General features: G+C 63.0%; 1 protein-coding gene across 1 annotated transcript in view; it reads left to right on the top strand.

Annotated features, from left to right (window-relative positions):
* LOC104067756 (25-hydroxyvitamin D-1 alpha hydroxylase, mitochondrial) overlaps nt 1-11,624 on the top strand; it is a 15,635-nt gene extending 4,011 nt beyond the window's left edge. The window contains exons 3-9 of the mRNA XM_054051720.1: nt 3,726-3,922; nt 6,392-6,592; nt 7,688-7,833; nt 7,917-8,083; nt 10,707-10,788; nt 10,858-11,055; nt 11,146-11,624. Coding sequence (XP_053907695.1) covers nt 3,726-3,922; nt 6,392-6,592; nt 7,688-7,833; nt 7,917-8,083; nt 10,707-10,788; nt 10,858-11,055; nt 11,146-11,259 — 1,105 coding nt within the window. The 3' untranslated portion in view covers nt 11,260-11,624. The remainder of the gene's footprint in view (nt 1-3,725; nt 3,923-6,391; nt 6,593-7,687; nt 7,834-7,916; nt 8,084-10,706; nt 10,789-10,857; nt 11,056-11,145) is intronic.
* Nucleotides 11,625-13,407: the final 1,783 nt, after the last annotated feature.

A 13,407-nucleotide genomic window follows, 5' to 3' on the forward strand; every position in this document is an offset into this window, starting at 1 on the left:
TCTGGGGGCTGCACTTGGGGGTCTGGGGGGTGTGCAGGGGGTCTGGGGGCTCCCCATTGGAGTCTGGGGGCTGCACTTGGGGGTATAGGGGCTCCCTAGGGGCATCTGGGGGTTCCCCATTGGGGGTCTGGGGGCTGCACTTGGGGGTCTGGGGGGTGTGCAGGGGGTCTGGGGGCTCCCCATTGGAGTCTGGGGGCTGCACTTGGGGGTATAGGGGCTCCCCATTGAGGGCTGGGGGCTGCACTTGGGGGTCTGGGGGCTCCCCATTGAGGTCTGAGGACTCCCATTGGGGTCTGGGGGCTCCCCAGGGGGGTCTGGGGCTGCACTTGGGGGGCTGGGGGCTCCACTTGGGAGTCTGGGGGTCCCTATGAGGGTCTGGAGGTTCCCATTGGGGTCTGGGGGCTGCACTTGGGGGTCTGGGGGCTCCCAATTGGGATCTGGGGGCTCTCCATTGGGGTCTGGGGGTCCCTATGAGGGTCTGGGGGCTGCACTTGGGGGGCTGAGGGGTCCCGGGGGGGTGGAGGGGGTTTCATCCCCCCATGTTGGGGGCGGCACTCGGAGTGCGGGGGGAGGGGGGGGCAGGGAGTCAGGGGAGGGGGGGACCCCCACATCCTGCCCCACACTCTGCCCCCCAAGTCCCGCTCTGCCCCACATGCTGCCCCCCAACCTCACACTCTGCCCCCCAAGTTCCTCTCTGCCCCCCATGCTGCCCCCCAAGTCCCTTTGTACCCCCCACTCTGCCCCCCTCTGTGCCCCCCAACTCCCCTCTGTGCCCCCCAAGTCCCTCCCTGCCCCCCACTCTGGCCCCAACCTCACACTCAGCCCCCCAAGTCCCTCTCTGCCCCATATCCTGCCCCCCAACTCCCCTCTCTGCCCCCCAACTCCCTCTCTGCCCCATATCCTGCCCCCCAGGTCCCCTCTCTGCCCCCCAAGTCCCTCTCTGCCCCTCTCTCTGCCCCCCAAGTCCCTCTCTGCCCCCCACTCTGCCCCCCAAGTCCCTCTGTACCCCCTACTCTGCCCCCCTCTGTGCCCCCCAAGTCCCTCTGTACCCCCTACTCTGCCCCCCCCAGGTCCCTCTGCCCCCCCCAGGTCCCTCTGCCCCCCCCTGCAGCTCTCGCGCCCCATGGCGGAGCGGCCGTGGGGCAGCCGTGGGTTGGGGCGTGTCGGGGCCTGTTGGCTCTGGCAGTGCCCACGCTCGCGCCCCACACGTCACCCCCCACACGTCACCCCCCGCCCCACACCCCGTCCCCCCCCTCCCCTGACACGTCACCCCCCGCCCCACCTCTGCCCCACACGTCCCCCGTGGCCCCATCCTCCACCCATGTCCCCACACATCCCCCTGTCCCCCCATGTCCCCCCATGTCCCCCTCTGTCCCCACACATCCCTCTGTCCCCCCGTGTCCCCTATCCCCTGTGTCCCCCATGTCCCCCTGTCCCCCCATCCCCTGTGTCCCCCCATGTCCGTGTGTCCCCCTGTCCCCAGATGTCCCCACACGTCCCCACACATCCCCGTGTCCCCCTGTCCTCTCCTCATGTCCCTCTGTCCCCACACATCCCCCGTGTCCCCTCTGTCCCCCCATGTCCCCACACGGCCCCTCTGTCCCCCCGTGTCCCCCCCATCCTCTGTGTCCCCACACGTTCCCCATGTCCCCTCTGTCCCCCCATGTCCCCCCATGTCCCCCCGTGTCCTCTGTGTCCCCACACATCCCCGTGTCCCCCCATGTCCCCCCATGTCCCCACACATTCCTGTGTCCCCTCTGTCCCCAAACGTCCCCCATGTCCCCCATCCTCTGTGTCCCCATGTGTCCCCGCGTCCCCTCTGTCTCTCCTGTCCCCCCGTGTCCCCCTGTGTCCCCCATCCCCTGTGTCCCCCCGTGTCCCCACACATCCCCGTGTCCCTCATGTCCTCCTGTGTCCCCTCTGTCTCTCCTGTCCCCCCATGTCCCCCCATCCTCTGTGTCCCCTGTGTCCCCCATGTCCCCACACATCCCCCATATCCCTCCTGTCCCCCCGTCCCCCTGTGTCCCCCATATCCCCCCGTCCCCCTGTGTCCCCATATCCCCCCTGTCCCCCATCCTCTGTGTCCCCTTTGTCCCCCATGTCCCCCGTGTCCCCTCTGTGTCTCTCCTGTCCCCACACATCTCCTCTGTCCCCTTTGTCCCCCCGTATCCTCACATGTCCCCCCTGTCCCCCATCCTCTGTGTCCCCACACCCCCCGTGTCCCCTCTGTCTCTCCTGTCTCCCCACACCCCCCTGTCCCTCTGTCCCCCTGTCCCCCATGTCCCCACATGTCCTCCTGTCCCCACACACCCCCGTGTCCCCCATATCCCCCTGTCCCCACACGTCCTCCATGTGTCCCCACATGTCCCCATGTCCCCATACATGCCCGTGTCCCCTCTGTCTCTCCTGTCCCCACTCATCCCCATGTCCCCCATGTCACCTGTGTCCTCCTCTGTCCCCACACATCCCTGTGTCCCCCTGTGTCCCTCTGTCCCCCGTGTCCCCACACACCCTCATGTCCCCACACATCCCCGTGTCCCCCTGTGTCCCCACATGTCCCCTCTGTCCCCACACATCCCCCGTCACCCATGTCCCCCATTCTCTGTGTCCCCATGTGTCCCCCCATGTCCCCCCTGTCCCCACATGTCCCCATGTCCCCTCTGTCCCCCCGTCACTCCTGTCCCCACACATCCCCTCATGTCCGTGTCCCCCCATGTCCCCATACATCCCTGTGTCCCCCTGTGTCCCTCTGTCCCCCATGTCCCCACTCATCCCCATATCGCTCATGTCCCCCCCACGTCCCCCCATCCTCTGTGTCCCCATCCCCGTGTCCCCACACATCCCCCCATGTACCCACACGTCCCCTTGTGTCCCCCCTGTCCCCACACATCCCTGTGTCCCCACACATCTCCCCATGTCCCCCCATGTCCCCACACGTCCCCCCCGTGTCCCTCGTGTCCCCACATGCCCCCTCATGTCCCCATGTCCCCCGTGTCCCCACATGTCCCCTGTGTCCCCACACATCCCCATGTCCCCCTGTGTCCTCTGTGTCCCCACACATCCCCCCATGTCCCCCTGTGTCCCCCATATCCCCCACGTCCCCAAACATCCCCCATGTCCCCCATCCCCTGTGTCCCCTGTGTCCCCCCATACGTCCCCCATGTCCCCATATTCCCCGTGTCCCCCATATTCCCCATACGTCCCCCGTGTCCCCCCATGTCCCCCGTGTCCCCCATATGTCCCCGTGTCCCCACACATCCCCGTGTCCCCTATGTCCCCCACGTCCTGGTGTCCCCCCATGTCCCCCGTGTCCCCCCATGTCCCTGGTGTCCCCCCACGTCCCACTGTCCCCCATGTCCCCATGTGTCCCCCATGTCCCCCGTGTCCCCCCACGTCCCTCTGTCCCCTATGTCCCCCCATGTCCCCTGTGTCCCCCGTGTCCCCCCCATGTCCCTCCCATGTCCCTCTGTCCCCGGTGTCCCCCCATGTCCCCTGTGTCCCCCACGTCCCCCCCCATGTCCCCACCCGTGTCCCCGTGTCCCCCACGTCCCTCTGTCCCCTATGTCCCCCCACATCCCCGTGTCCCCATGTCCCCCATGTCCCCACCCGTGTCCCTGTGTCCCCCCACGTCCCCGGTGTCCCCCCACGTCCCCGGTGTCCCCCCACGTCCCCGGTGTCCCCCGTGTCCCCCCCCGTGTCCCCATGTCCCCGTGTCCCCTCTGCAGGGAAGGTGCGGAGTGGCAGCGGCTGCGGCGGCTCTTGGGGCGACCGCTGCTGCGCCCGCGCGGGGCCGAGGCCTTCGCCGCCCCGGTGGCCGCGGTGGTGACGGATCTGCTGCGGCGGCTGCGCCACCAGCGCCACCGGCACCCCGCGCACCTCGTCCCCGACGTCGCCCACGAGTTCTACAAGTTCGCCCTGGAAGGTGGGGACCCCCCGGCCCCCCCCGGCCCCCGGGGGCTCCTCGGGGCCTTCAGGGTCTCCCCAAGTTCTCCCCACGTCCCTCAAGGTCTCTCAGAGTCTCTCCTCATGTCCTTCAGGGTCTCCCCACGTTCTCCTCGTGTCCCTCAGGGTCTCCCCACGTTCTCCCCACATCCCTCAGAGGTCTCCTCACATCCCTCAAGGTCTCTTGAGGGCTTCCTCACATCCTCCAAAGTCACTCCAGAGCTTCCCACGTCCCTCAAGGTCTCTCAAGAGTCTCCTCGTGTCCCTCAAGGGTCTCCTCATGTCCTCCAAAGTCTCTCCAGAGCTTCCCGTGTCCCTCAGGGTCTCCCCACTTTCTCCTTGTGACCCTCAAGGTCTCTCCAGGGCTTCCTATGTCCCTCAGGGTCTCCTCGTGTCCTTCAGGGTCTCCCCAAGTTCTCCCCACATCCCGCAAGGGTCTCCCCATGTCCCACAAGGTCTCTTGAGGGCTTCCTCATGTCCCTCAGGGTCTCCTCATGTCCCCCAAAGTCTCTCCAGAGCTTCCCGTGTCCCTCAAGGTCTCTCAGGGTCTCCTCACATCCTCCAAAGTCACTCCAGAGCTTCCCGTGTCCCTCAATGTCCCTCAAGGGTCTCCTTGTGTCCTCCAAAGTCTCTCCAGAGCTTCCCATGTCCCTCAGGGGCTCCCCACGTTCTCCTCGTGTCCCTCAGGGTCCCTTAAGGGTCTCCTCGTGTCCCTCAGGGTCTCCCCAAGTTCTCCCCACGTCCCTCAAGGGTCTCCCCACGTCCCTCAAGGTCTCTTGAGGGCTTCTTCATGTCCCTCAAGGGTCTCCTCACATCCTCCAAAGTCACTCCAGAGCTTCCTGTGTCCCTCAAGGTCCCTCAAGGGTCTCCTCGTGTCCTCCAAAGTCTCTCCAGAGCTTCCTGTGTCCCTCAGGGTCTCCCCACGGTCTCCTCATGTCCCTCAGGGTCTCCTCGTATCCTTCAGGGTCTCCCCAAGTTCTCCCCACGTCCCTCAAGGTCTCTTGAGGGCTTCCCGGTGTCCCTCAGGGTCTCCTCACATCCTCCAAAGTCACTCCAGAGCTTCCCGTGTCCCTCAATGTCCCTCAAGGGTCTCCTTGTGCCCTCCAAAGACTCTCCAGAGCTTCCTGTGTCCCTCAGGGGCTCCCCACGTTCTCCTCGTGTCCCTCAGGGTCTCCCCATGGTCTCCTCGTGTCCCTCAGGGTCTCCTCGTGTCCTTCAGGGTCTCCCCAAGTTCTCCCCATGTCCCTCAAGGTCTCTTGAGGGCTTCCTCACATCCTCCAAAGTCTCTCCAGAGCTTCCCATGTCCCTCAAGGTCCCTCAAGGGTCTCCCCGTGTCCCTCAGGGTCTCCTCGTGTCCCCCAAAGTCTCTCCAGAGCTTCCCGTGTCCCTCAAGGTCCCTCAAGGGTCTCCTTGTGCCCTCCAAAGTCTCTCCAGAGCTTCCCGTGTCCCTCAGGGGCTCCCCACGTTCTCCTCGTGTCCCTCCAGGGTCTCCCCGTGTCCTTCAGGGTCTCCTCGTGTCCCCCAAAGTCTCTCCAGAGCTTCCCGTGTCCCTCAGGTTCTCCCCACATTCTCCCCGTGTCCCTCAAGGTCCCTCCAGAGTCTCCCCACGTCCCTCAAGGTCCCTCCAGGGTCTCCTCGTGTCCTTCAAGGTCTCCCCAAGTTCTCCTCATGTCCCTCAAGGGCTTCCCATGTCCCTCAGGGTCTTCCGGTGTCCCTCAGGGTCTCCTCATGTCCCCCAAAGTCTCTCCAGAGCTTCCCGTGTCCCTCAAGGTCTCTCCAGGGTCTCCTCGTGTTCCTCAGGGTCTCCTTATGTTCTCCCCACATCCCTCAAGGTCCCTCAAGGGTCTCCTCATGTCCCTCAGGCTCTCCCCACATTCTCCCCACGTCCCTCAAGGTCTCTTGAGTGTCTCCCCGTGTCCCTCAAGGTCTCTTGAGTGTCTCCCCGTGTCCCTCAGGGTCTCCCCACGTTCTCCTCATGTCCCTCAAGGTCTCTCCAGGGCTTCCTATGTCCCTCAGGGTCTCCCCGTGTCCCTCAAGGTCTCCTCATGTCCCCCAAAGTCTCTCCAGAGCTTCCCATGTCACTCAGGGTCTCCCCACGTTCTCATCGTGTCCCTCAAGGTCCCTCAAGGGTCTCCTCATGTCCTTCAGGGTCTCCCCACGTTCTCCTCGTGTCCCTCAAGGTCTCTCCAGGGCTTCCCATGTCCCTCAAGGATCTCCTCGTGTCCCTCACGTTCTCCCAATGTCCCTCAGGATCTCCCCATGTCCTTCTGTCCTCCAGATCTCCCCACGTCCCTCCAGATCTCCCCATGTCCTTGAGGCCATCCCCGTGTCCTCTAGAGTTCTTCCGTGTCCCCAGAGGACACCGTTTGTCCCGCGCTGTCCCCAAGGAACCCGATATCCCTCTGGGGCTCCTCACCTTCTCCAGATCTTCTCCTGTCCATCCGCACAGGGATCTCCTCGGTGCTCTTCGCCTCCCGTTTGGGCTGTTTGGAGCCGGTGGTACCGCGGGACACCGAGACCTTCATCCGTTCCATCAACACCATGTTCGTCTTGACGTTGGTCACCATGGCAATGCCCAAGGTGCTCCACCGCCTCTTCCCCGGGCCCTGGAGGACCTTCTGCGAGGCCTGGGACTTCATGTTTGCCTTCGGTGAGGGAAACGGCGTTGGGATGGGAGTCCGGAAGTTCTGGGAGAGGCGATGAAGGACCTCAGAGGGGTTTGAGCTGGACAAGAAAAGTCTTCTCGACACACGTTGCCCAGAGAAGCGTTGGCTGCTCCATCTCTGGAGGGGCTCCAGGTCAGGTTGGATGGGGCTTGGAGGTCCTGAGCCAGCAGGAGGTGTCCCTGTCCATCTCAGATGGTTGGAACCGGGTGGGTTTGGAGGTCCCTTCCAACCCAACTCATTCCAGGAGTCCATGATTCTGTAGAAGTGCCCAAAAAGAGGTTGTGGTGAGGTGGGTGTGGAGCTCTTCTCCCAAAAACCAAAGGATGGGGGGAGAAGAAATGGCCTCAAGTTGTGGATATTGAGGAGAAGTCCTTCCTGGAAAGGGTTGTCCAGCCCTGACAGAGGGTGGTGGAGACCTCAGTCCTGGAGGGATTCAAAACAGACGCGGATGAGGTGTTCGGAGATGGTTCAGTGGTGGATGAGGACGGTTGGACTCAATGATCTCAAAGGCTTTGTCCAACCAAACCGTTCCCTGAAGGTGGAGAAGGGTTTGGAGCTCAGATTGGTCCGAGGAGCAACGCATGGATGAGATGTTCGGAGATGGTTCAGTGGTGGATGAGGACAATTGGACTCAATGATCTCAAAGGCTTTGTCCAACCAAATCATTCCCTGAAGGTGGAGAAGGGTTTGAAGCTGAGGGTGTTCTGAGGACCAACACATGGATGAGGTGTTTGGAGATGGTTCAGTGGTGGACAAGGACGGTTGGACTCAATGATCTCAAAGGCTTTGTCCAACCAAACCGTTCCCTGAAGGTGGAGAAGGGTCTGGAGCTGAGGTTGTTCTGAGGACCAACACATGGTTGAGGTGTTTGGAGATGGTTCAATGGTGGACGAGGACAGATGGACTCAATCATCTCAAAGGCTTTGTCCAACCAAACCATTCCCTGATGGTGGAGAAGGGTCTGGAGCTGAGGTTGTTCTGAGGACCAACACATGGTTGAGGTGCTCCAGGATCTGTTTTCCCCCCAAATGAGTCCATGTGACACCGTGGGGACACTGATGGGGCTTCCTCTTCTCCAGCCAAGGACCACATTGACCGGCGCGTGGCGGCACGCGGGGAAGCGTCGGAGCAGCTGTGTCTCACCGACCAGTTGGCCCAGGAGAAGGTCCCCATGAAGGTCATCTACGGCAACGTCACCGAGCTGCTGCTGGCCGGCGTGGACACGGTGAGGAGGGGGCGCGTCACGGGGTGTCCCCATCTCCACGAGGACCTCCTGATGGCCCGTGTGTCCCTCCCCCTCCATCCAAGATCTCCAGCACGCTGACGTGGAGCCTGTACGAGCTGGCGCTCCACCCGGAGCTGCAGGAGAAGGTCCACCAGGAGCTGGTGACGGCCATGGGTGATGGCGGTGACACCGCGGGCGCTGCGATGCCGAGGGTCCCTCTGCTGAGGGCGGTGGTGAAGGAGACACTGAGGTGGGGACGAGGGCGGAGGTGGGATGAGGATGGGGATGGAGGTGGGGACGGAGATGGGGATGGAGGTGGGGACGGAGATGGGGATGGAGGTGGGACGGAGACGGGGATGGAGGTGGGACGGAGACGGGGATGGAGGTGGGACGGAGACGGGGATGGAGGTGGGACGGAGAAGAGGATGGAGGTGGGACGGAGATGGGGATGGAGGTGGGACGGAGATGGGGATGGAGGTGGGACGGAGATGGGGATGGAGGTGGGACGGAGATGGGGATGGAGGTGGGACGGAGAAGAGGATGGAGGTGGGACGGAGATGGGGATGGAGGTGGGACGGAGATGGGGATGGAGGTGGGACGGAGAAGAGGATGGAGGTGGGACGGAGATGGGGATGGAGGTGGGACGGAGATGGGGATGGAGGTGGGACGGAGATGGGGATGGAGGTGGGACGGGGATGGGGATGGAGGTGGGACGGGGATGGGGATGGAGGTGGGACGGAGATGGGGATGGAGGTGGGACGGGGATGGGGATGGAGGTGGGACGGAGATGGGGATGGAGGTGGGACGGGGATGGGGATGGAGGTGGGACGGAGATGGGGATGGAGGTGGGACGGAGATGGGGATGGAGGTGGGACGGGGATGGGGATGGAGGTGGGACGGAGATGGGGATGGAGGTGGGACGGGGATGGGGATGGAGGTGGGACGGGGATGGGGATGGAGGTGGGACGGAGATGGGGATGGAGGTGGGACGGGGATGGGGATGGAGGTGGGACGGAGATGGGGATGGAGGTGGGACGGGGATGGGGATGGAGGTGGGACGGAGATGGGGATGGAGGTGGGACAGAGATGGGGATGGAGGTGGGACGGGGATGGGGATGGAGGTGGGACGGAGATGGGGATGGAGGTGGGACGGGGATGGGGATGGAGGTGGGACGGGGATGGGGATGGAGGTGGGACGGGGATGGGGATGGAGGTGGGATGGAGATGGGGATGGAGGTGGGACGGAGAAGAGGATGGAGGTGGGATGGAGATGGGGATGGAGGTGGGGACGGAGATGGGGATGGAGGTGGGGACGGAGAAGAGGATGGAGGTGGGACGGGGAAGAGGATGGAGGTGGGACGGAGAAGAGGATGGAGGTGGGACGGAGAAGAGGGTGGAGGTGGGGACGGAGATGGGGATGGAGGTGGGACGGAGATGGGGATGGAGGTGGGACGGGGAAGAGGATGGAGGTGGGATGGAGATGGGGATGGAGGTGGGACGGAGATGGGGATGGAGGTGGGATGGAGAAGAGGATGGAGGTGGGACGGAGATGGGGATGGAGGTGGGACAGGGAAGAGGATGGAGGTGGGACGGGGAAGAGGATGGAGGTGGGACGGGGAAGAGGATGGAGGTGGGACGGGGAAGAGGATGGAGGTGGGACGGAGAAGAGGATGGAGGTGGGACGGAGAAGAGGATGGAGGTGGGACGGGGAAGAGGATGGAGGTGGGAATGGAACAAGGATGGAGGTGGGAAAGGAACAAGGATGGAGGTGGGAAAGGAACAAGGATGGAGGTGAGACGCTGAAGAGGATGGAAGTGGGATGAGAATGGAGGTGGGATGGGGGCGAGGACAGAGGTGGAGATAGGGACGAGGATGGAGGTGGGATGAGGACAAGGATGGAGATGGAAAGGGGACAAGGGTGGAGATGGAATGAGGACGAGGATGGAGGTGGGATGAGGATGGAGATGGAAAGGGGACGAGGGTGGAGATGGAATGAGGATGAGGATGGAGATGGGACGGGGATGGGGAAGAGGATGGAGGTGGGATGAGGATGAGGATGGAGGTGGGAAAGGGACGGGGAATGGAGGCGAGACGCGGAAGAGGATGGAAGTGGGACAAGGATGGAGGTGGGATGAGGGTCGAGGTGGGATGGGAACGAGGACAAATGTGGAGATGGGGATGAGGATGGAGGTGGAATGGGGACAGGGTGGAGGTGGGACGGAGAAGAGGATAGAGGTGGGATGAGGACAAGGATGGAAGTGGAAAGGGGACAAGGGTGGAGATGGAATGAGGATGAGGATGGAGATGGGATGGGGACAAGGATGAGGATGGAGGTGAGAAGAGGATGAGGATGGAGGTGGAATGAGGATGAGGGTGGAGGTGTGAAAGGGACGAGGATGGAGGTGAGACGTGGAAGAGGATGGAGGTGGGACGGGGATGAGGGTCGAGGTGGGACGGGGGCGAGGATGGTGGTGGAGATGGGGACGAGGATGGGGATGGAAAGGGGACGAGGGTGGAGGTGGGATGAGGAAGAGGATGAGGATGGAGATGGGACAGGGACAAGGATGGAGGTGGAATGAGGATGAAGATGAGGATGGAGGTGGGATGGGGACGAGGATGGAGATGGAATGAGGATGAGGACGGAGGTAGGATGAGGATGGTGATGAAACGGGGATGAGGGTGAAGATGAGGATGGAGGTGGGATGGGGATGAGGATGGAGGTGGAACATGGACAGGGATGGATGTGGGATGAGGATGGAGATGAAACGGTGATGAGGATGAAGATGAGGATGGATGTGGGATGAGGATGGAGGTGGGACAAGGAAGAGGATGGAGGTGAACGGGGACGATGACGGAGGTGTCCCCCATCCCAGGCTCTACCCCGTCGTTCCCGCCAACGCCCGGGTGGTCCCCGACCGCGACATCCTCGTGGGCGACTACGTGGTGCCGCGCCAGGTGAGCTCACCGCCGCCATGCTGCCCCCTCCCGCCATGCTGCCCCCTCTCACCCCCGTGTCCCCCCCAGACCCTCGTCACTCTCTGTCACTTCGCCACCTCCCGCGACGGCCGCGTCTTCCCGGAACCCAATTCCTTCCTTCCCGAGCGGTGGCTGTGCCGCGACGCCGCCCGTCACCCCTTCGCCTCTCTGCCCTTCGGCATCGGCAAACGCAGCTGCGTCGGCCGCCGTCTCGCCGAGATGGAGATCCACATGGCGCTGGCGCAGGTCAGGGCCACCGCCGGGCCCCCATAAAGGGTCCCCCCAAAAAAAGGGTCCCCCAAAAGGGTCCCCCATCCTCACTCTGCTTCTCGGCAGATCCTCCTGCGCTTCCAGGTGCGGCCGGAGCCCGGCGGGCGCCGCGTCCGCCCCATGACCCGCACGGTGCTCGTCCCCGAGGCCACCGTCAACCTCCAGTTCCTCGACCGATGAGCGCGTGCCGACGGGGAGGTGGCCTTGACCTCGGCTTGACCTCTTTGATGGGGACCTTGACCTCTTTGAGGGGGCCTTGACCTCGATGGGGGCCTTGACCTCAATGTTGGGGGCCTTGACCTCGATGGAGGTCTTGACCTCATCAGGAGCCTTGACCTCCATGTTGGCCTTGACCTTGATGGATGTTGGCCTTGACCTTGTTGGGGGCCTTGACCTCCATGTTGGCCTTGACCTTGTGGGGGGCATTGACCTCAATGGGGGTCTTGACCTCATCAGGAGACTTGACCTCAATGGGGGCCTTCACCTCTTTGATGGGGGCCTTGACCTCGATGGTGGCCTTGACCTTGTTGGTGGCCTTGACCTCAATTTTGGTCTTGACCTCCATGTTGGCCTTGACCTCATTGGGGACCTTGACCTCATCAGGACACTTGACCTCAGTGTTGGTGGCCTTGACCTCGATGGGGGCCTTGACCTCATCAAGAGACTTGACCTCCATGTTGGCCTTGACCTCCATGTTGGCCTTGACCTCATCAAGAGACTTGACCTCAATGTTGGGGGCCTTGACCTCGATGGTGGCCTTGACCTCAGTGGTGGTCTTGACCTCATCAGGAGACATGACCTCCATGTTGGCCTTGACCTCGTTGGGGGTCTTGACCTCATTAGTGGCCTTGACCTCATCAAGAGTCTTGACCTCAATGTTGGCCTTGACCTTGTTGGGGGATTTGGCTTCAATGGTGGCCTTGACCTCAATGGTGGCCTTGACCTCAATGGTGGCCTTGATTTCAATGGTGGCCTTGACCTTATCAGGAGACTTGACCTCCATGTTGGCCTTGACCTCATTGGGACACTTGCCCATGATGGTGGCCTTGACGCCAGTGGTGGCCCCAAACCTGCTGGTGGCCTCAACCCTGGTGGTGACCCCAACCCCAGCGGTGGCTTTGACCCTGACGAAGCTGTCCTGACCCCGGTGGTGGCCTCGTCCCCGTGGTGTCCCCCAACCCTGGCGGTGGCCTTGGCCCAAGTGGTGGCCTTCACTGTGGGGTCGTGTCCCTCAACTTTAGTGGTGTCCACAAATCCCAGTGATGGCCTTGACCCCAGAGATGTCCCTGATGCCCATGGTGTCCCCAACCCTACTGATGGCCTTGTCCCAGTGATGGCCTTGACTCTATTGGTGTCCCCAACCCCGATGACATTCCTTGACCTCAGAGACGCCCCTGATGTCCCCGACCCATTGGCTTTGACCCCATTGATGACTTTAACCCCATTGATGGCTTTGACCCCATTGATGGCTTTGACCCTATTGGTGTTTTTGACCCCATTGATGGCTTTGACCCCATTGGCTTTGACCCCACTGTTGGCTTTGACCCCACTGTTGGCTTTGATCCCATTGATGGCTTTGACCCCACTGTTGGCTTTGACCCCACTGTTGGCTTTGACCCCATTGGCTTTGACCCCACTGTTGGCTTTCACCCCTCACTGTTATCATTTAACGTTAATTTATTGCTAACGAAGGGCGTTATTTTCCGGCTGTTCCTCCGCCGCCGCTTTCGCGCTGACTCAGCGCCGCTCTCCCCACCCCGGGTTTAGTGCTGACTCAGCGCCCGGTGGGGCCCACGGAAGGGGGGGAGGGGGGAGGAATGCGGGGGGGGGGGAAACCTGCCCGGACTCGTTGGGGACACCCACGGGTGACGCAGGCGGTGACGCAGCCCCGGGGGGGCCCGAGGGGGGGTCCATCCCCTGGAGAGGCCCCTGTGTGTCCCATCCCCCCCCAATGGCTCCGTGTCCCCCCCTTTCTGTCCCTGTCCCCCCCTCTGTGTCCCTGTCCCCCCCTCTGTGTCCCTGTCCCCCCCTTTCTGTCCCTGTCCCCCCCCTTTCTGTCCCTGTCCCCCCCTCTCCGTGTCAGGGGGTGTCCCTGTCCCCCCCCGGAGGGGTCAATGTCCTTTGGTGGGAACGGGGCTGACGTCAGCGCGGGGGACTCTGGACCCGAGTGGGGTCCGGGGGGGCAGTGGGGGGGGAGGGGACACGGGAGGGGGACAGCAGAGAGATGGGGGCGACAGAGCCACGGGGAGGACAGCAGGGACATGGGGGGACAGCAGAGAAGGGGGGGCACCACGGACACGGGGCTCTCCCTGTCGTGTGTATCCGCGT

Source organism: Cuculus canorus, chromosome 29, assembly GCF_017976375.1.
Source record: "Cuculus canorus isolate bCucCan1 chromosome 29, bCucCan1.pri, whole genome shotgun sequence".
In the NCBI taxonomy this organism is placed as follows: domain Eukaryota; kingdom Metazoa; phylum Chordata; class Aves; order Cuculiformes; family Cuculidae; genus Cuculus; species Cuculus canorus.